General features: G+C 39.5%; 1 protein-coding gene across 1 annotated transcript in view; it reads right to left on the reverse strand.

Annotated features, from left to right (window-relative positions):
* Positions 1 to 598: 598 nt before the first annotated feature.
* The window catches only part of SLC10A7 (solute carrier family 10 member 7), a 151,875-nt gene continuing 128,384 nt past the window's right edge, over positions 599 to 24,089 (reverse strand). Inside the window, exons 8-12 of the mRNA XM_075257768.1 lie at positions 22,526 to 22,691; positions 20,820 to 20,871; positions 17,918 to 17,991; positions 5,169 to 5,314; positions 599 to 826 (exon numbers count right to left, since the gene is read on the reverse strand). Coding sequence (XP_075113869.1) covers positions 788 to 826; positions 5,169 to 5,314; positions 17,918 to 17,991; positions 20,820 to 20,871; positions 22,526 to 22,691 — 477 coding nt within the window. The 3' untranslated portion in view covers positions 599 to 787. The remainder of the gene's footprint in view (positions 827 to 5,168; positions 5,315 to 17,917; positions 17,992 to 20,819; positions 20,872 to 22,525; positions 22,692 to 24,089) is intronic.

Here is a 24,089-nt window from a genome sequence, read left to right on the forward strand (position 1 = left end):
AGATTCAGTGCTGAAAATAAAAGTCTCCCATTGACTTCAAAGGGTTCAGAAAAAGGAACCCACTGAAGTCAATGGGAGGCTTTTTTTTTTCAGCGCTGAATCTGCTGCGGATTCCACAACAAATTCAGTGCCACTTTCCTCTGGGTGAATGCACCCTAAGCCATTATGTTACTCTGTGGATTGAGGGGGGGGGGGGGAATATGGCTCTTGGAAAGTGAGGAGTATCCTTAAGGGGTTAGGAAAAGCACCTGGAAGCCCCCTGACATGTCTGTTTAGTACATATTTATAGCATGTCCTTACACAGTCTGACTCTGTCAGTGAATGGACAGCCTCAAGGAACTGATTTTTAAAAAGTAAAAAAACATTAAATTGTTTGTGTGCATACATTTCCAGGAGGAGTAACAGCGGTATGGCATTATGAGGAATGCAGGTACAGTGTTGCTTAAGAGAGACATCAGTATAGCTGACAGATCTTCATGACTTGAGAAGATAGCTCACATGTATTATATTATAACTGCTTTATAATAAGGCGTTCACACAACAATGTTCTATTGAGCTCTTTATTTCTCAAATAAAAAAAATACAAAGATGAGACAGGACATCAACATGGCTTCTTCTTCTTCTTCCACTATATAATCGACAAATGCATCCATAAGGCACTTGGATAGTCAGATCTTTATTTAAAAAAATAAAATATGCGTTGAAGCAAACATTCTCAAACACAAGTCTTTTTGTATGATGTTGGTATGTACAATATTGTACATATTTACATGTCTTTTGTCCGATGTTACAATGGGACCTTAGGCTGCCGAGTTAGCTTCAGGGCCTGGAATGTAAAGGCAAAAATGATCAGATATAAAAAACACTGTTATAAAAGGACAAATGTACAGGAAAATCAATATCCAATGCCGATTCATCACATAGTGATAACATAACATGGTCTTAGCAGGTTTCTCCTATAGTTTTTGCCACAAAATTGCATAATTTATATAAATGCATTGTATGTATTAACAATCTGCTTGACATATTCATACAGATGCGACACAGATGAATTTAGAGGCACTTTCCATGACAAATAATCTCTAGAAGGGTGCAGCAACAATAAGAAGATCCCGCTGCTCTTCACCCTTTTGTCACATGTCACCTATGTGGGATCCTAGATCCAGTTTTCCTTTAGAGCTACTAAAGAGCAATACACAATGCCCATTGAAATAAAATGAGTTGTTCATATACTTCTCCAGAGTAAGGGAACAGAAGTTTCTTTTAGCCAACATCTCTGACTAATGGATAAGGATCGTGAAGAAGAGACCCGAATATCAATCTAGAGTTCCCCAACAGGTCATTTCTAAATCAGACAAGCCTTATAACTTGGTGGAAGCTATTCCCAGTTATGGTATGTTACTAGGATAGGCCATGACTTTATGATCAGTGTTTGCCTGACCTCTGGGGCCCACACGATTTGTAGAGGCAGCTGCGATCATTTTGTGCTTGGTCCTCTTCATGTTTTTTCTGGCACAGTGGCGCCCTGCTCAGGTGTGAAGGGAACTGCAGGACAGTCCATTCAATGTAGCTTCTTAAAAATCTGGGTGTTTAAGAGAACTGCCGTGCAGGGAAAATTTAGAAGGGGATGGAAAGTTACATTAGTGCTCCTTCATTCTCAGGATCGGTGATGCCCATAACTCTTCTATTGACAGAGCTATGCAGAGGTTCTTTTTTTGCAAGACAAATTGTCATTTTCATTGGTATGTACAGCTTTTTGATAACTTTTTATTGGTTTTATTTTGGGGAGGAGAGGTGAACACTAGTATTTTTTTAATGCCATTTACCATATTGGATCAATAACATTACTTTTGCATAGTGTGGACACGTTTATTTTATTTGCTTACATTCTTTTTTGAAATGGTAAAAGTTTTTTTTTTTTTTACTTTTATTTATTTTTTAATTGTTTTACCAGGGGACTTGAACCAGTGATTTCTTGATCCCCTGCACCATATACACAATACTTGTGTTTTGCAGTGTAATGTATATAGATTCCCTATGTGTTATATGGAAAAAGCAGCCAAGCCATTGGCCTCCAAGCAGTCACTGACTGGCCTCCTGGCAGCTATTGCAATCCCTTGGATCCTACAATGTTATGGGAGGGGATAGGGTTAAAGGGTTTGCAATTTTGCCCTTAGGCTCTGTTCCCACGGAGTAACGCACCGCTCATTCTGACACAAACACGTGTCGGAGTGAGGCGCTTCAAAACAGATCCCATTGACTTCAATGGGTGCCGGCTTACACGCACTACCCATTGAACTCAATGGGAGGCTTTTTTTTACCTATTGCTTTCAATGTGATACGCACGCAAGACGGCACCCATTGAAGTCAATGGGATCTGTTTTGAAGCGCCTCGCTCTGACACGTGTTTACGTGTCAGAACGAGCGGCGCATTACACCGTGGGAACGGAGCCTTAAACAAACGAATGCTGAGATCACTATTGATAATGGCAATTGAGGGGTTAAGCTATAGGAGTCGGAAAGTTTCCAACTCTGGTAGCTAGCGCTAGGTCTCATCTGTATAATACAGCCAGGACCCAGAGTCCATGTAGCAGACACCGTGACGTACTATTACGGCACTGAGTCATACAGGAACTATAAGCTTAGTGTGACTTTATAGTATGGGACTGATATGGTTAAGATCATTTAGGTTATCGTTTTTGTCAGGAGTGCTATGAAATACAATATAGTAACACATCCTCACATTACCTTGGATTGTCCCAAATTACAAAGTATACATGGGATAAATGTACTGAATGTTATTAATAAGGTTGTATGTCAGTTTTCTTATTTACTTAAATGCACATTCTTTTTTGAAATGGTAAAAGTTGTTTTTTTTTTTTTTACTTTTATTTATTTTTTAATTGTTTTACCAGGGGACTTGAACCAGTGATTTCTTGATCCCCTGCACCATATACACAATACTTGTGTTTTGCAGTGTAATGTATATAGATTCCCTATGTGTTATATGGAAAAAGCAGCCAAGCCAAGACATTTTGTACTACGAAAATTATGCAAATTGTATGTTATATATCCCAAGTTTATATTCACAAATGGTCTGCGTCTCCGTAATAACTAAGAAAAGAGTAGAGTAAGAAAAAGTTTCTGTAATTTCTGTAGCAGCTATACTGAAATCAGTCATCTTTTATCAATGACAATGTAACAAAGCCATTGCAATGTCAAATAATAATGGTACTTTCTTGATAAAGTCTGGCATTAGTAAACATTCACTTCTTAAGATTTATTTGCACAAAGACTTTCTCCACTTTGAGATTTCAGTCACACTCCAAAAGTAGAAATGCAGATTCCAAGGCTGTAAATATTTAACATCAGTCCCACATTAACAGTCGGCATAGGTGTCATCGTTGTTTTCAAGAAGCCACAGGGGGCAAAACAATATTCCAGTATGACAGTGAGGAATTGTCTGTGATTGACTTAATTACTGGGGAACGTAAAATAGATTTCAGAAGAGAGGAAGTATTTAAACAGACACTTTACTTCTCCCACTGACTTTGAAAGCATCAAAAGACTTCCGAAAGAGTTCCTTTATTGAGTCAGACACCATGTTAGTTCAAGTGCACGTCATTGTTTCATAAAGTAAGACAGAAAAGAACCTTGTTCCTATGGCTCGATAAGACCTTCAATTTATTGGTAAAGTGTATGCTATTTCCACTTTCAATGTATTTATATAACAAAGCATTCATCATCCCTGAATGAAAAGTGTAACAAGGATTATATACAGTATATATATATCTCTATGAAAGCAGGGAAAGTAATAACTGTTGTTGAACTAGTAAATCACCCGTCATGTAAACTGTTTTACAGCAATGTGCCAACCTTAACTTCTACAGCCAGTCATTGGCCTCATAAGTCTCTTGCCATAAAGGTAGGCATTAGAGATGAGCGAACAGTAAAATGTTCGATATTCGTTTTGAGTAGCCCCTCAATATTCAACTACTCGAATCGAATATTGAATCCTATTATACTCTATGGGGGGAAAATGCTCATTTCAGGGGTAGGCAACGTTCGATCAAATTATCCTTACCAAGTCGACGAGTGAGGGTCGGACTGGATCCTCTGAGAAGTCTTCTCCGGGCAGCGTCCCCACGGCGTCTTCCGGCCCTGAATTCACTCTGCCAGGCATCGAGCCTGGGCAGAGCCGATTGCGCATGCCCGCACTACAAGCGGGCATGCGCAGTCGGCTCTGCCCAGGCCTGATGCCTGGCAGAGTGAATTCAGAGCTGGAAGACGCCGCAGGGAAGCTGCACGGAGAAGACTTCTAAAGGTAGGAGAAGAACCAGCGTTGGATTGGCCGACTGTATAGCATTTGGCCAATCAATGCTGGTTCTGCATCGAACTTTTCCATTCAAATAGTGAGTGGTACTCAATCGAGTACGAGTATTTCGAATATCGTAGTATTCGATGGAATACCTACTCTAGTAGGCATCTATGCTGAAAATAGTGAATAGCTGCAGTGGTCGTGTGCCCATGGATGGCATGTCAACACTTCTGGACAAGTAACCATTCCTGCAAACCACCGAAGTGGCATTGGTATACTAGATGGTAGGCTATACTTTAAAAATCCTGGAAAACTCATTCAAAAATAAAAACAAAACTGCTGTGTTTCACAATAAAGGACATAATGTGACTACTAATCATGGCAACACCACCAGATTAAAAGAAAAACCTAGTCTCTGTCATTTAACTCTATGTGGTTTTTTTTCTTCCACAAACAGGTGAAAACATGGAACAAGAAAAAGAACTGACGGGAGGTTAAAAACTTTTGCACAGTATTATATATAAGTATTACTTTTTTTGTAATTCTATCTGTGATGATATTGAGATGACTGCTTAGAAGTGATCTCTACAGAATAGGAATCATTTGTCTAAGACTTTAGTGGACATTTTATTTTAATTTTTTAGTAGACAGTAACTTGGAAAATTTGAAGAAACATTTTTTTTTTTAACATACTTAATTTAAACAGCTAGGCAGTAACTTTCTGACGAGACATTCCCTTTAAATATAGGGCACGGCATACGACACTGCTTAACAATTGTAAGTGCTGCTTGTGTAAATGAACTGAAACAGTGAGCAGTTTGATATGGTATAAATAAGCTGTGCACATTACCTTTTGTCTGGAAAGCATCCAAGATTTTATTGTTGGCACTAATACGCTCCCAAGTAGAATCTGAGCCGGGTGATAAATCAACAAGGGAACAGATATTAATGAGAGATGCTCGTATCCCGCAAACACAATCTTCAGCATTGGAATACCTGGAGACAAAGACAATTCTATTACTTATGAGAAAATGAACACTTACTACTTATAACACACACTACATAAATCACATCAGATCATTAGATCAGAGATCAGGCAGGTCTTCTCGAGAAGCCCACAAAACTTTACTTAGATTGAAAAACCATATACACAGCTCATTTCCAGGACTGTTATCTATTGCATTATATGCGAGCTCTAGAATTACACAAACTCATTAAAGGTTTAGGAAAAAGTATAGTTAATTCCTGACTGGACAATCATTTATTTGGCTGCAAATCTGCTGCTGCACAAAAAACAAAACCAAAAACCTCTGTCCTCCTGGGAAACACAGCGAAGGTGGAACTTATTCTGCTTGTGGTTCCCATTAAGCAGAACAGAATTATTTTCTAGTGTGTTCTTATTAGTGGATCAATAGTGAACTTCTTATGATCCCTCCATCTACTAACCGACCCTAACCCTGTGTCTGGTCTTACTATTACACCAATGCAGTATGCCCACTGTCTCGGGGCTGTATTTCAGAGTGACGGATCTCACCTTTACCACACGTATTCAGACACTTGCACGCTCATGTTATCTGCACCTCAAAAAACATCTCCAGAATCCGCCCTCTAATCACCGTGGAAACATCAAAACCCCTCATTTTCATTTACCTTTTGATTCTCTCTCGTCTTGACTATTGGAATTCTGTACGAATTGGCCTTCCTATTACTAAACTTTCCCCTCAACAATTTGTGCTGAGTGCAGCTGCCAGACTTATCTTTCTATCATACCGATATACAGATGCATTTACTTTATGTCAGTCGATGCATTGGTTACTCATCCACCTTCAAATACAATATAAAATGATTACACTCATTCATGAATCCAGCCATAGGGCTGAGCTTTCCTACATGTCCTTCCTTGTCACTGCCTAACACCCTAACCATCCTCTCTGATCTGCAATTACCTTAAACTTGTATCCTATGTTACCACTCCTGTTTCCAAGGCTTTTCTCGAGCTGTACCAGTGCTCTGGAATACTCTACCCTGGACAATCAGGTTAATATCCAGCTATGGCAGTTTCAAACATGCCTAAAGGTCACCTCTGTTTAATCAGGCTTATCACATTGTGTTACATTTCCTTACACTAAGCTAACATTTCTTATCCAAAGCTATCCTTTTTACTTTATCCTCCATACCAGTATGCTCCATCTAGAAGTTACCCTGAACTCCACACACTTTGTATCAGTATATTCACAGATGTTGGCTGTTGACTGTCTCATATAGCTTCATTTATAAGAGCTTATCTATTAATAGATGGCTGGACCATTGTACAAAATAAGCCCTCTTGCGTCTTGCTATTTCCTCGTAGATTGCAAGCTCTTGCGAGCAAGTCCCTCACTAGTATTGTTTGATAAGTACATTTTTTTTTGTCAGATTGTAAAGTCAGATATTTTCTGTTCATGTACCCTCTAATTTGTAAAGTGGTGCGGAATACGGTTATACGTATACAAATAGAGTTATTATTATACCAAGTAACATGCTCTGGTAGGTGTCACAAGCTTCTGGATAAGCTTCTGGTGCTTCTCTGCTAGTTGTTGTTGTTCCCCCACATATATGTAATTTAAAATAGAAACGATAATAAGCCATCACGTGTTACACAGAACTGCGGTCTATAACCACAGCCATACACAAGTCGCACTGAGGCTCTGATGCTACTAAGTCATAGAATTCTCCAAGCAACTAAAGCACAAGATGTAAAACATGAAGCGGAAATTACATTGTTTTTATGGTTTTTGAGATGTGTAAGTGTGTTGGCTGACATCCTTCTGTAGTGCTCCCCTTTCCTTAATACCCTAAGCTCGTGCTTACTTTGCCCTGTCGCTGTGCTTCTTGGAGGGAAGAAGGTGATACAAAGAAGTTTTGATTTTGAAAACACTATGGACACTAGTAAAGTGACTGACACACAATGTTATATACAAGATTTTATGGGTGACGGGAAAGTAGAGCACAAATATCTGAATAAAAACCACTCTGGATAACACATTTTAGCAAAGGCAAAGGCATCGAGCTATCACTGGAGCAGTACAAATGAAGCAGACTAATTCTAATGCTCTGAAGGTAGGGATTCTAAGTCACTATGGTTGACAGACTCCGGCGAGACTTTATGAGATGGCATTTGACTTTATGGAAGTGAGCACGAGGCACGCATTTAGAAGAACTTTAAGCTGTCATACTGAAAAGTGTTTATGAAACATTAATCAAAAATGCCTCTTTAATACAATGCATTGTCTGAGAGATGTTAGGAGGCACACATTGCAAATGGATTCTTCTCTGACTAAAGTCACTTCTCTCCAAACAGATTCTCCCAATGCTGGCGCAGTATACAGCACTGACAGAGCACTTCCCAGCACATTACTACCTGCTCCGAGCACTGGGGAAATCACTAATGTACAGCCTGCCATCTTTTCATGTCACACATGACACATTTGTCTAAAATTACCCAACAGAGTTTGACACCGCAGTATAATCCATAAGCGGGTCTTTCAGCTGACATCTGCCAAGTAAGGCCTTCAAGTGCTTATTCTCTTCTAACAAGACAGTACAAGAAATCTTTTATCTTACACTGAAAAGGGACTGGAACTTCCACCTCATCTGTATCTGCTCCAAAGAAAGAACATTTCATGTGACATTAAGGTTCGCGTCCTATTGACACATGGAATAACCTGGAGAATAGCAGTACTGCAGCTTTCACAGAGGTACATGTCATTTTCCTGGCTAAGAAGGTGCTTTGTATTGTAATACTATATATGTTGATTCGGCTTGCCCACTCTGGAGACAGAAGTAAGCCGAGGAAGGATGAGGTTGTGATCGATAGTTCTGCAAAAAAAGTCAGTCATAGTCAATAGAAAGTTTTATCTACATATACTACCTATATACAAGTTTCCTGCAATCATCATTCTATAAGTAAGAAAAAGTAGAAATGTCACACAACATGTGCAGTGGAAGCCAGTATGCAGGTTATCTATATGCATACCATTAGACATTATATGGTAATATGTAAAGTAGGTCATAAATGACAGCCTGCCATCTTTGCATGTCACATTCACTGCTTAAAATATTTAAAGGTGACATCTTTCAGAATCCTACCCCACGACAAGCCATGTTACAGTAACATATCTCATGCAGAGGTATAGATCAACTATAGTTAATACATTAAGGAAAAGTTCTGATAAAATTTGACCTCAACCTTAAACTTCTACGATACCACATCACAGGTCACGTGCACATAATATCTACTGTGGATATAATGATGCTCAATTCCATATTCCAGATGAGGAGACATTCTGCTTATTCCACATATGAACTATTGGATGCAAGGTTATCAGAAACTCCAGACCAAGATCTTGAGACTAAAGATGTCCATACATTAGGGACGTCAGAAGGTTGTATTTCTGTCTTTCATAGCTGGTCTATGAAGGCTGTTATGTTGGATGACTACAACAACCACAGGCACAAAAGACAAAGTGGATAAAACAACCAACTGGTCTCCGCAGTGATCTGTGGCCTAATTTGTTTTTTTATTGATGGGATGCAGATTTGCCACTTGGCATGAATAACTTTTCAATACAGCATCCAACAACAACTGAAAACAAACAAACAAAAAAAATCCTATATCCAAGATAATCTTTTTGACCGATATCTGCAATCAGTCAGCATTCGTCATGCTTATATGTGTGATGAGAAAGTGCTGAAAATCTTTACTGTATTGTGACCTTCAGTGAAACAAGGAGTGACAGGGATCAAGAACTTACAAAATAACTGCTTTACAATGGTCAAAATAACACCAGTAAAAAAAGTGTGGACACAGGATGACTGCAGCATAGTTTCCTAAGATATTACATGCGTTGTCTAATGAATAATACTCTAGTATAAGCCAAAAAAAAAAAAAAATCAGGGAAGGGGCAGACAGACAACCAAAACACCCCCTCCCCTTCCCCAGCATCTACTGCACCCAAAAACTTTGACCATTATAATTTTTGAAATTTTCCAGTAGCTGCTGCATTTCCCCCCTAGGCTTATACTCGAGTCAATAAGTTTTCCCAGTTTTTTGTGGTAAAATTAGGGGCCTCGGCTTATATTCGGGTTGGCTTATACTTGAGTATATACGGTAGTCTAATAATCCGGAAATCAGGTCGCCACAGTCTGGCATTAGAAGCCTCATGTGATAAACTTATCATTGTGGTAAGCCACCCATGTGTTTTAATGAATTGCTCTCCATGTAACATATGGACAGGGTGGGTGCACCAGAGTGACCCCTAATTCTCATGGCTCTGCTGGGGACCTCCTCACTATGATGTCTATAGGCCTTGGCTATCTTCATAGAGCAAGTGACATAAACACATTTTTCTTGTGTAGTTTAAAAAAAAATTTATGTTGAAGTTTCATAATTTTGTTGTTGCAACTTCCCACAATGTGTTAAACATAAAAACAAGGCACGCTTAGACTTAAACGCTTAGTAATTGAATATACTTTCATTAGCTGGGACTACTACAGCTATGGCTGGTTTTGGTCTTTCCACCACTAAACTTACCTGTGTGTATTCAGACAGTGCTCTTGGGTGCAGTTAAATCTACGTTAGAAAAAATGCATGCAGTTTTGATGCAAATTCCTAATTTTACGAGTTAAACATGTTAGGTAAATGTGTTTCACCTGCAAAATTAAGAGACTGCACCAAAACAATATCAAATGTGCATTTATTATTTTAACTACACCAAACTGCATCATGTGAATACATCCTAAGAAAGTTCACTAGTGGCAGATGGTTGACAGATGCTTACAAATAATGGCAGGACTGTTGAGGTCAGGGTGACCAGTTCCAGTCATAGTCAAGATCATCCTCCAATATAATCACTTATATCCACTGAATAACTATTACATTCTTTGGCATCCATTGTTTTTCAGGAAATAGTAATGACTTGCAAGCAAGTCTAAGGGTTTATGGCGTAGCTTGAAGAAATTTTTAGTAGGGGCTTTAACCAATCACATTCACCGTGGCCATAAGTCCAAGGCATCATAAATGCAGTCTAAGAAAATTGTAAGGAGGATAATCATAGTTAAATCCAATAAATTACAATGGCTAAAAAAAATTATTTAATCATTAAAACGAGTAACTGTTGAAGCTACTTGCATTAAAAATGATATTAACAAATCAATGAGCAAAGTTATCTGCTAAACTCTTCCACCACGACTTACTGTATATAGTCCTAGCCTGGGGTGGTGACATTCAGTCAGGCACATTTAACTGCCTTCATGTGGGTAACAATGTAAGGAACTGATGTCTAAACATGTATGTCTGGAAGCACTAGTGCTTTTAAGAGCTACAAAAGAGGTGGCAAACGAATGTAATGTCTCCATCTACAGATGCTCCTGGATATGCCCCAGTGAAGGAGGTTAATGCCATTAACAATATCCTCTTAGCAGGCTGTTTATTCTATTCTTTTTATGTACACACGCATGTCACAGAGACATATGAACGTGCTGTCATTAAAAGTAGCAATCGGGCTTTGAGTGTCTCTCCCCATTATGCGCATTTCTTGGAAGACACAAACCAAATAAATAATTGGAGAGGTACGGCCCAGAAATGACAATTGTTATTCATGCGTCTCTTTGTTGGGAGCTGAGATTGAAAGATGTACACTTCAAGTGAAAGCATATCTCTGGGGCGAGATCCTTCAGTTCAAACGTGGTAAACAACTGTTGTTTCTCTGATGCTCACTTTAGTACTGCTGGAGGCAAACTTTCTAAATATTAATAAAATCCTACTGCTAGCAGTATGTACAGATGAATAGGAGGCATCAGGAAGTAAAGCCTTTGGTGACATTTCTGGACACATCTGAGAAATGCTGGAATCAAAGGATTTATATGCTGGGTGTAAGACGGAGGTAACAGATCCACACTGTCTCTGTATAAAATGCAGGCTATGGAAAGCAACCAGCTTCATTCCTGACTTGTAAACTTGTAATTTACCTCCATATATTTTTATTGAGTCTTCCTGTCAGAAACTGTTATAGAAACATACAGTACCAGCTGCAGCTGGAAAATAGAACCGTATTAGTGAGAGATCTTATGGTTTACTATCTATATTAAGGGGCCGAGAACATAAAAGAAATACATATAGTTGCAAAAAAGCTAAATGAACCCTTTGGGATTATCTGGGTTTCCGCATTGATTACTAATGAAAAGCGGTCTGGTTGTGATCTGGTTCTGTGACAATTCAGGACAAACACAATGCAACAAAGCTAATAGCACAAAACATTTGTATATTTCTTGTATTTTATGAAGCATATTCAGTGACCATCCACAGTGCAGAAAGAAAGGCACAATTAATACTGTCCCAAATTTGTCAACGCTCTCAACCTGAAAAGGGACCTAGATACAGAAACCCCATAACAAAGTGGGTGGGTCCTGTCTAGTTTAGGGGTGTGTTTAGGAGAAAGACTTTAAATATCTCTATTTTTCCAATGTCAAAGATAATGGCTTTAAAAGGAGCCTACCCCACTTCCCCAAGTATTTTCAACTGCATCTCAGAGCACATCACAGAGATAAACATTACACCACTGTTATGTATGTCACTTTTGTAGGTTTGGAGAAAACAACTTCAAAGGCCTATAGAAATATGGCAGTTGGTGCACTGGGGGAGGGTCTTCAGTTCTGGAAACAATGTCGGATGGGTGATGTCATAGCTGCGCTATGTCTCATTGTCATGTTGCATCACTCAACAAAGCTTCAGCCGGTGGTCATAGACTGCTACCCTTACTTTCTCCAGTACAATGTTTTGATGGACCCTAGAATTCAATGTTTATTTAATGGCAGCAAGGCCTGCAGGCCAAGAGCCAGCAAAGCAACTCCAAACCATGATGTATTCTCCACCAAACTTCACAGATGGTATAAGGTTTTGGTATTGGGGTGCAATGTTCTTTTTCCTCCAAATATGGTGCTGTGTATTTGTGCTAAAAAGTTCCACTTTGTCTTATCTGTCTACAGAATACTTCACGCACAGTGGAACACTCGGCTTGTCTTAGACAAATCTGAAGAGACTGCAATGTGTTTTGGACAGCATTGATGCCCTTTTAATGGGACCATTCTTGTTTAGCGGTTTTTATTCTTATTTATAAGCAGAGGTTTTTGCCGTCTGCAGAGACTTGTTTTGTGGGTCTTTTTCTTTGGGTTCTTTGTCACCTCATTCAGGATTGCTTGTTGTTCTTATGTAGTGATCTTACCAGGATTTGCACTAGGTGTTTATACACAAAGGGAGAGATTGACAAAGCAAAATGCACCAAAATTAATTTATGCCACAAAAAAGCTGTCTAACATGCCTCATGCCATAGGACTTTTTGGCATGAGGCATGTTAGACAGCTTTTTTGTGGCATAAATTAATTTTGGTGCATTTTGCTTTGTCAATCTCTCCCTTTGTGTATAAACACCTAGTGCAAATCCTGGTAAGATCACTACATAAGAACAACAAGCAATCCTGAATGAGGTGACAAAGAACCCAAAGAAAAAGACCCACAAAACAAGTCTCTGCAGACGGCAAAAACCTCTGCTTATAAATAAGAATAAAAACCGCTAAACAAGAATGGTCCCATTAAAAGGGCATCAATGCTGTCCAAAACACATTGCAGTCTCTTCAGATTTGTCTAAGACAAGCCGAGTGTTCCACTGTGCGTGAAGTATTCTGTAGACAGATAAGACAAAGTGGAACTTTTTAGCATGAGGATGAGTCCAAGTGTTTGAGACAATTTTTAGTCACATTTACAACTTGTATGAAAAGGAGAATGGCTTTGTGGGAAAGGGACGGAGATAAGTTGCATTACTGTGTGCCAAAAATGCACCAAATTCCAGTGCATTCTTGATGTAAGACAACTACCTAGTATAGTTAGTGGACCCCTCTGCTTTCTATTGAACGTTTTATTTTTTAACCTCTTCCAAGCAGGGTAACTCTCACTTTGGTTTCACTGTATGCCAGCACTACGTACTCTTTAGTGAAGGAAACATGGATCTCATCTGGCAGCTTATTGCTTGAAGTCTAATATTTTTAAAGAGCTCCAATAACATAATGATAATTATAAAGCCAGCTGAATTATTGCTCTAAAAGTACAGTAACAAGACTACCTGTTTATTCTAGGATAAATAGCATGATGCTTGATAGCAATGTACAATAAAATGTGACACTGGGAAAGGATCCTGGCAGGGCCTCTTATTAACAAAAATCACAAATATTGAAAAAATAAATACATTTATTTAAATAAATATATTTAAATAAATAAACTAATGACCGTAGTATTAATGTTAGGAAAATGCAGTCAGAAAACGAATAACTTAGCAATAGCATATGTAAATAATTTTTTTTTAAAAGTCATTAATGTTGCTAGTGCTGAATAAAGGAATACAGTAGAAGTTGTTGTTTTGTAGGTTGAAAGCAAAATATCTCCCATGAGCCAGGAGTCAACCCTAGCGACATACTACACATTGGGGGAGATTCATCAAAACTGCTGCAAAGGAAAATTGTGCATTTGCCTTAAAGAGGACCTTTCATGGTTTGGGGCACAGGCAGTTCTATATACTGCTGGAGAGCCAACATTGCGCTAAATTCAGCGCACTGTCGGCTTTCCCGATTTGTGCCTGGGTAGAGAGCTAGCGGTCCCGTTACCGTAGCTCTTCACAGTCAGAAGGGCGTTCCTGACAGTCTGTCAGGAACAACCTTCTGTACAAGCAGCGCCAATAACCCTGTGCTCTGAGACCAGGGAGGAACGCTCCCTCCCCTCCTGATAATAGTCGTCTATGGACGACCACTGTGAGCAGAGGGAGGGGGCATTCCTCCCCGCTCACACAGTTCAGCACTATTGGTGCTGCTGGTACAGAAGGACGTTCCTGACAGAGTGTCAGAAATGCCCTTCTGACTGTGAAGAGCTACGGTATCGGGACCTCTTCACTGAGGGCACAGATCGGGAAAGCCGACAGTGCACTGAATTCAGCGCACTGTCGGCTTTTCAGCAGTATATAGAACTGCCTGTGCCCCAAACCATTAAAGGTCCTCTTTAAAGGGGCTCTAACATTAGGAAAAATCATTTTTAACTAATCACATACTTGCATAGCCTTTAGAAAGTCTATTCCACACCTACCTTTAGTATGTAAATTGCCTCAGTGGTTTTTGAATAAGTCTGTTTTTATTCATATGCTAATGAGCTTCCAGCCAGCACAGGAAGTTCCCAACAGCACTCGTCCCTGCTATTATCTCCTATGTGTGTGTGCGCAAACAGGAAGCTGAGTCATCATTATAATCAGTTGCCTGTGCTGTATAAACTCATAGGAAACAATAGCAAAGAGGGTGCACAATAGTGCACCCGTCTAATTAGCATATGAATAAAAACGGACTTATTCAAAAACTACTGATGCAATTTACATACTAAAATTAGGCGTGGAATAGACTTTCTAAAGGCTATGCAAGGATGTGATTAGTTAAAAATGACTTTTCCCAATGATAGAGCCCCTTTAAATAATTAATTAGAACTTTCATATTTAAAGTCCTTTGAAAAACAAAAGTAAGAACTTAAAGTGTTGCCACAAGAAAATATTTCATTTTTTCTGAACCAGTTTGTTTCAATCCCACCATCTCCTCACCCTGTCAATTTATAACTTTTTTTAAGCCATTCACTTTTAAAACATCCATCACAACGTCCTGTGGCGGCTAGTCTCATATGGTTTTCCTTTAGACGCAGTAGATGCCCCTTAGGTATAGTTCTGATCAGTTTAGACAGAGCTCTGAACTGACCTGTTACATAGTTATCAGTCATTTCCAACCACAGTGTAATGATAAATGAGTTATTGTTGGCAGCACTTCACATCAGATGTCTCATCTCCAAGAAGCCATGCTCTAATTCAAGCTACACATGTAAACTGCAGAATTCTTACAATTGGTGTATGCTATCGTCTGGGTTGTATGACTGCAGGGGGCTGTGTCTCACAGCATTGGAGTATAGAAGGTTATAGTAAGTACTAGACACTGAATTAGTGAATGGATTGGCTAAATTTGTGTGTTAGCAATAGGTGTAGTGGGTACCTTAGATGTCTGCTATCTATCTACTGTATGTGTATATATGTACACACACATAGCGTGGACTTATACATATATACACACACACACACAGATATGGTGCACCAAGCTCTAGTCCTGCTGTTAGCCATTACTGAGGTACACAATCCTCCATGCATAACATGAATACTACTGACATATGTATACAGTATTGTATATGCTTAGTTGGACAGCACTTGTGCAGCTTAAACACTTTCACCTTTCTACTACATAACTGTACAGAATATCCATCATGTTTTTATTTCAGATACAATTACAATACATTACATTTCTGATGATTTACATGTGCAAATCAGCAGCAAAGACTTCATTACAGAGTGAATTTTCTGTTTCTGAAGCTTTCAAGTGATAGTACACGGCTTTCTCGAGGCATTCTCGATCATCCTGAATGAACTCCAAATGGCTTCCTGCCGGGTATTCCAGCAGGATTACAAGAAGCTATAGCTCAATGTCATTTTCAATGTGGAGCTTCATAATTAAAGGTCAAATAGTCACTTCATCCGCAATCAATCAATAGAAGAAAAGTCCTAATATCACATACTAATCAATCAATGGCAAAGCTACTAATAAAAGAAATGAATCAAGTGAGGGTGCCCATGTTTACTGCTCTCCACCTGCTATGGAAACCACAAGATGAAAGGAAGATTTAGGTGAAGACGCTATTGGCTTTTACTGAACACAAAATGATCACGCCTGCTGTTGTCACCTATTTACGTGGCACTACAATATCTCCAACTGTTATGCATTGTTGTTTGGTTAGCTTATACTGTTTGGCTGTATACTTAAAGACATTTATGATACATATATTATACCATTATCACATCCCGGTGGCGATACAGAACACAAAAAAGGCTTTTAGTATAGTGTCCGTATTTGTAACATTTCTAACAAACAAAACTGGTCTGTCACTATGAAAATGCATTATCATGTGCAGGACGTATGTTCTAGAGCAGGAGGAGCGCAGTACACTCATACAGTGTTGTGGGAAAACATTTGGTATAACCTGTCATTTATCTGCTCCTTCTGTGCTTACAAACAGTAATTGAGTTATTTGGGCAGAGCTCTATACTAGAATTCCTCCAATGCTAGGTAGGGAAATGCTACACAGAACGTTTATCTGCCCGGTCCTTCCTGAGAAGAAATGGTTTCTATTGGAGGTCATAAATATGTCAACTAGAACTAGCAGTTATAACTAGGAAGATTTCTCATCTGTAGATTTTTTAATATGTTCATAAGACAATCCATAAAATGGAGGTTCAAGGTGGTCATACTCCTGATTTTCAATGCCAAGCTACTTGCTGATTAAAATAATAATAATTACGTATTTCACTGAAAAGGTGAGTCTTCTGTATGGTTTGGAAGTCATAATTGAACAGTACAAATGAATATAAGAAACTTTTTAATAAATCTTTTTAAAGAAATAGGTTTTCTTCTCTACATTTCAGGCAGAGTTAATTTTTTACACATTAGTATATAAAGAGGGGAGGGGGAATAGAAGAGACACTCAAATAATTGCAGCTTCTACACTTTGCTATTCTGTGTGCTTTTAAACACTGCTAAGGTTGTAGATAAGATGCTACCAGTGCACAGAACTAGGCAATAAATCAATGGGTATTTACAAGGGGTGAAAGTGTACAGGGCGTATAAGAGAGTCGAGGCATATAAACCTGAAATAAACACCCAAAGCAGTACATCTGGCGAGTGCTGCAGATCTTTAAATTCTACTGTACATCTTGAACTACCATGCTGCAAAGCTGGGCACTACTCTTAGCTTATTATTATCCTTATGTGGTTTGCTGTTCATTGGACAATGTGGACGATGCTCTGGTGTGTGGGCCAAAAAGGAACAGTGCCAGTCAAAAGTATTCTTTGCTGGATTAATATTCTCAATTATATTTGATGGTTGTTTAAAAGTAATAAAACACTCCAAAAACAAAAAAGGGCCTAGAGTAATAGAAGAAGGAAGGGGATATAGCTGCAGTATCTATCTCTGTTGGTAACACTGTAAACTGTAATAAGGAAAGGGCATGTGACACTGGATTGAAGTGCTCATCTGCCGACTAGCATCACCACAAGAACAACCTGCAGTGGATACTCCGAAGAAACGAAGATAAAAAAATATGCATTTACAAAAGACATGTAAATTGATGGAACAAGATCAAAGCTCGGACACCTAGTATGAGTATCAAAGTGGTGGTAAAAGAAAAGTGGTATTGAATCCAATCAGGTAACTTCTATCAATTTCTAAAAAAAAAATTCTGAAAAGTGAAACTTGGAATCTGATTTTTTTTGGAGTAGCTGTGATAAATGACAAGTAAATGATAAATAAGTGATTTATACATAGTTAACAACAACCTCGCCATAAATATGTTATATACATATAATTACAAAGGCAAAAAGTACAAAACATTAAGGGATATTTTATACATACTTCATGTTATGTTCTGTTCAGCCTTTAACTTACCTAATGTGAGTGATTTATGGGTTGAACAAAATACTATTGCAACAGTGTCTGCTGGTGTGAAGCCAGTGTTTTTACTGCAAGAGAGAAAAAAAGTAAAGTATGACTCCATGTTATCTACATGCGTTCAGAGGCAGAAGTATAAAACCAAGCGAAATGTTATGCCTAACCACGAGTTGTCTGCATTAGTAAAACACTTTTCTCTCAAGGCAAGCTGACCTAGAGAGGAAGGACAGCCCAACATGTTCCTCCTTTATAACCTAGGGCAGGGGTGTCCAATCCTTGACCCATGATGGCTATGAACACAGCCCAAGACAAAATCATAAACTTACATAAAACATTAGGAGTTTTTTGTGACTATGTTTCGTAATTTCACATAATGTAAACGTATGCACACTGTTTGCATTTGTATGCATGCATGGCTTCACATTTACAACGGCTCCCAGTGTGTGATCTTCCAAGCTCTGGGAGTAGATCAGACCTTACATGTGTTCATGGTGACAACTTCTCCACAGCACTGCCTATTGCACTGTACAGTGTGAGCGGGGAGGAACGCCCCCTCCCTCTTCTCACAGTGTGCGTCCATAGACGAGTATTATCAGGAGGGGAGGGGGTGGTCCTCCCCGTTCTCACAGTACAGCGCTATAGGCACTGCTGTGGAGAAGGACGTTCCTTACTGACTGTCAGGAACGCCCTTCTGACTGTAAAGAGCTACGGTACTGGGACCGATAGCTCTTTACCCGGGGCACAGATCGGGAAAGCCAACAGTGCACTGAATTCAGCGCACTGTCGGCTTTCCAGCAGTATATAGAACTGCCTGTGCCCCAGACCATGAAAGGTCCTCTATAAGGGCTAGCTCACACGGGGCAAGAGGGGGCGGATTTTGGCACGGAATCCACGTCATAATCCACTCCCTCACAATGGTGGTCTATATAGACCGCTAGCGTTCTTGTTGCCGCTAGCAGAAAAAAGAAATGAGCTGCCCTTTCTTCAGGCGGATTCTGCCTGAATCAGCCGCGGTGTTCGCCTCACGAAGGCCTCCTCCAGACTAGACCCATTCATTTGGGCCTGATCCGGAGCGGAAAGACGCAACAGGATGCCATGCAGAGCACCGGCATCGCGTCGCGGAAGTTGCGACAGAATATTCACATTTGTATTTGCATGTGAACTAACCCTTAAGTATCAAGTGTTGCTGGCAGATTGGACACATTGAGGAGCTGGTGTTGCTGATTTTCAGCATGTCTAATAAAATAATGTGCATTGCTAGGCTGCTGCCCGATTTTTTGTTTCATTAAAGAAGGACCAGATCTAGTAGGGAGATTACTGGAACATTTTGTCATTTACAGAAAGAAAATTGATGTGGACTGCCAGCTCCCCAGCATGTACAACCTGATAACTATATCTCCACATCTTGGCTTCCTGCGTGAATGTGAGATGAAGGAGAGTTTAGGCTTTATACACTGTCTACCAATAAGTATTTGGACACCCATGCAAATGAAGATGCAGTATCTGCGGTCGTGATGTATGGCATATGCCTTCTGTTATTAAATAGGAAACAGCATTGGCATTAGTTGCATGCAAGATGCCTCGAATGGCAGCGTTGTCTGATTTCGAGAAAGGGGTAATTGTCGAGTACCACAGAAATTGTCAATCCTTAAGGGACATAACAAGCAAGCCGAATTACTAGAGATGAGCGAATAGTATTCGATCGAATAGTAGTATTCGATCGGATACCTCCCTCTGCATAGTTATTGGTGTACTCGGTCGAATACTTCACGGGAAAAATTTGATTCCCCTCCCGCCTTCCCTGGCGCTTTTTTTACAACAATAAGTATGCAGGGGAGGTATTAGATCGAATACACTCGCTCATCTCTACGAATTACTCAAAATCGATAGAGGCCTATGTGATTAAGAATTTGAAGGTGAACAGTGATTGTTGGAATGTGTCTCAAAACTGGGACACACAGAGACTGACGAGTGCTGGCCAGAGAAACCGCACCCAACTGATGGCTCACATACACCAGGAGTTTCACCAGGCATCCGGGAGTATTGTGTTGATCAGTACCATCCGTAAGGAAGGGTCTACCGACTATCGCATATGAATAATTGTTGTTTTTCTATTCTACCACAGGTGTCCAAATACTTATTGGTAGACAGTGTGGAGAAATTTCAGCTGGGTGAGGAGTGAAATAGTGAGAGAGGGAAGTTCCAACCCCAAGCTAGACGAGAAGTGCAGAGTACTACTAGGTGGGATTAGTACTGGGAGAGACAAAAATTTGTTGTGCTCCATACACAAAAACCTACAAAGGAAATCTGTGCACCATACAATTTCCTACAAAAAAATAATTTTGTTGTAAACTAAACATTATGTCACTTTCCCTGACTGACTCCGGAGAGCTTCAGGTAAGGCTCTATTTACATCAGGTTTTTGCTTTCTGTTGAAAAATTTTAGTAAATTTTGGGGTCCAACATAATACAATGACACGTGATTTCTTTATCTGTCATGGTGAAGAAGCAATACAGCATTATGCAGTGTCCATAAGTATCTCCAGGTCTGGCACCTGGTGGAAAATTACACTGCACTAGAAGAAAGCTCAATTTAGAATGGACACTTTTATGCCACAGGTGTGGCATTGACTCATGAGGTGAAGACGACAAAAATAAGCAAAGGTAATCCGAATTTATGCAATGAAAGTGGTGCAAATGTGATATCCCAGGCGTTTTCATTGTGTTCCATGATCAAATATCACACTGCAGAAGTTTTCTAATTGCAGAAGTTCGGATTAACTGCTACATCTATAAATTATTATAAGAAGGGAACACTAGTTATTGTCTAAATAACTGTATTTGGCCACGCCTAGATAAACTGACATTTACAATGAAATGAGTGTAACATTGGACTTACCTAGTAGAAAACAGGAATGTTAAAAGCATAAAAGCCAGCTGGATAAAAAATACTGAAAGAGAGAAAAACAAGTGAAGGTATAAGAACTGGTAATGACACAACTGACACGTGTACACACATTGCTTCTTCATACACTAATAAGATAGTAGGATTACTAAGAACTAATGATATCAGCAAGAAGCTTGGCACCAGTGAGATCGTAGCATCCTAAGCTGTATGCTACTGAAATCACAATATCTCCTGCTACTCTGAATGAGAACACCGCATAGAAGTATGTATACCAATAAATATTACATAAAAGAATAATGTGAGACTCGGCATCCATAGTTATCATGTAGGCAGCAAAGAAATTGATATTTAGACACTAAGAACTTTGCCACGAGGCGTAACTGAACATAACATCATTTCTGGAGCTCTTCTACATAACTGAACTTGTATTTTGCACAGCGGTTTATAAAAGAGGTCTCATCTCTATAGCTCAGTGATCCTGTACCATCACATTAGCCTGCATTAAAGCTAATGGCAGCGATGTAGGTTGTGCCAGGTTTCACAAAGACAACACATGCAGTCAGAAGTTTGTCACTACTAATGTTAATGACTCAGTAGAGTTTTAATCTGGCTAGAAAGATGCCACTTTCCATAAATTTGCACCTGTATCAGATACTACACAAATTGAATACAGGCTGGGCAGATTAAGGGCTAGTTCACACGGAGCTATGGAGGCTGATTTGGAGGCAAAATCCGCTATCAAAATCTGCCTCTTTGTCCCCGTGTGAACTAGCCCTTAGGGTCCATTCACACAGAGGAAAATAGCGCTTTATTTGGTGCTGAATTTTCAGTGCTGAAAAAAAAAAAAAGCCTAACTTTGATTTCAATGGGTTCTGCTAGCTTTCTTTTCCCACTAGTGGAATTTTCCACTAGTGGAAAAAAAAAGCTAGCAGCACCCACTGAAGTCGATGGGAGGTTTGTTTGTTTGTTTTTTTCAGCGATGAAAATTCTGCGCCAAATAAAGCGCAATTTTCCTCCGTGTGAATGGAAGAGGAATTTGTTGTGGAATTTTCCATGCTGAAAAAAAAAGGCTCCCATTGATTTTAATGGGTTCTGCTAGCTTTTTTTTTTCCACTAGCGGAATTTGGAATAAAAAAAAAAGCTAGCAGAACCCATTGAAATCAATGGGAGCCTTTTTTTTTTTCAGCATGGAAAATTCCACACCAAATTCCTCACCATTTTCCTACGTGTGAATGGACCCTTACAGGTCAATGGCAGAGGATCAGCTTTTACTTATCACCATAAAGGAAACTTCACCTGGCAGATTTTGTGGCGAGACCAGTCATTCAGAATCTGCAGTGGAAATTTTCTTGCTGGCGACACCATTTGAAGATAGAGCAGGATACTTCGTTTTTTTTTTTAATAGTTGATGTTTTCAGCTAGTGGAAAATTGATGTCTGCCTCCCACTGGAATGAATGGGAGGCAGAATTTTTGCCGCAAAAATTCTGCCATGTGAACCTGCCCGAATTTGTTTGCAAATGGAGAAATTCCAATAACCGTTCCATATTAGCAAATCACTGTTTATCCCACATAAACTGAGCTAATAGAAGAGGTTTCTGGATAATATAAAGTAATGTATAAGAAGTTCTGTACCTTATACTATAACAAGATATCAATAAATATATAAAGGCAAAAGTGAGTTCCAGAATGCACTTACTGATAAATACAATGACAACCAGACTGAAGGTGTCCAGATCAATATTTGGGTTAGAAAATGTATCACAAAAGGTGGTGTATATGATCATGAGAAGGACACAGCTGCTAATGGCACCAAATGGAGGCTTCTTCCTCTCCAACCAGTCCTTGATGTACCTCCGCACAATCTGCAAGAGAGGAGCCAACAGGTTGTCTCTTTCAGAGCTTGCAGTACAAGGAAACGCAAAGTGAACTTGACAGCAGAAAGACATAAAGAGGAGTGAATAATTCCAATGACTGCCACAGAGGATTTCAAAAGCTTCCCAGCCGCTACCGTCTTATTCTGGGGAATTTAACAATTTTAGTGCAACTTCCACTGGGCACCTATAATGAGAGTATATTTTCAAATGAATCAAATCTATCCTTAATTATGTCAAATGTTCTTTGCTGGCTGTCACCGAGACAAGCCCATTAAGACTCCCTGATGTTTATCTCCTCTGCTGATACTAATGGATGTGTGTAATTATCACAATCCCTCTTGCATCAACAGACAATTCTGAGTGCAACTTCAGGAACCTTAAAATTGTGACATCTTCTGGAATTTCATGACGGTAGATAATCGAAAGTGATCCATGGAACGCGTTAATATTTAAAGCGCCAGGAATGCGCCAGAAGTTTTTAATTAAATTATAACTTATGCTTGAAAAGCAAAAGTGTATGTGTTGGGGGAGCTTAAATAATTCACAGTCTGAATATCTAGAGTTTTCATGAATCTAAAGATAAATGCCATTTGATTTCTTTTATTTCCCCCAAAAAATTAATGCAGGAGAAAGAATTAATCATTACCTGAGTAATTAATTAGGGGGCGGCGGGATGTAATGGCGGTAAAAAGTGAAAGCAGAACATTATAATCTGTGAATTGTTTATGGGAAGGAATGTAAATGAGAAAAGAAACCTCTACAAAACGAAGGCTATGCTCAAACTCATGTCGCGTGAGAAGTGTTCAGTGTACAGCAGAGTATTTTATAACTCAGCTTCTCACAAACAAAAATTTAAGCGACCGCCACCTTTATAAAAGCTACTTACTGAAAGAGGAAGAGGGTTGAAAAGGTATTATCAAGTAATATTCTGATGTAGTATGGTGCAGTAGAGCATCAACAGGTTTATAGCTAACAGGATATTAATCATGCAACATTATGGAAATGAAATGGTTAAAGGGATTCTATCATTAAAATGCTAATTTTTCTGACTAACACGTAGGAATAGCCTTAAGAAAGGCTATTCTTCTTCTACCTTTAGATGTCTTTTCCGCGCCGTCGTTCGGTAGAAATCCGGGTGTTCGTCGGTATGCAAATGAGTTCTCTCGCAGCACTGGGGGCGGTACCCAGTGCTCAAACAGCATTGGGGGCATCTCCAATGCTGAGAGAGAAATCTCCAGTGCTGCCTCCCTCTTCGTCTGGAACGACCTCTCCCCGCGTCTTCTTCCGGCACTTGGGTCAAACTTCTAGGCTCTGCCATCGGGCCTTGGGCAGAGCCGACTGCACATGCCCGTGGCCAAAAAAAATGGCCACAGGCATGAGCAGTCT

Source organism: Leptodactylus fuscus, chromosome 1 (genome assembly GCF_031893055.1).
Source record: "Leptodactylus fuscus isolate aLepFus1 chromosome 1, aLepFus1.hap2, whole genome shotgun sequence".
Classification (NCBI taxonomy): Eukaryota; Metazoa; Chordata; class Amphibia; order Anura; family Leptodactylidae; genus Leptodactylus; species Leptodactylus fuscus.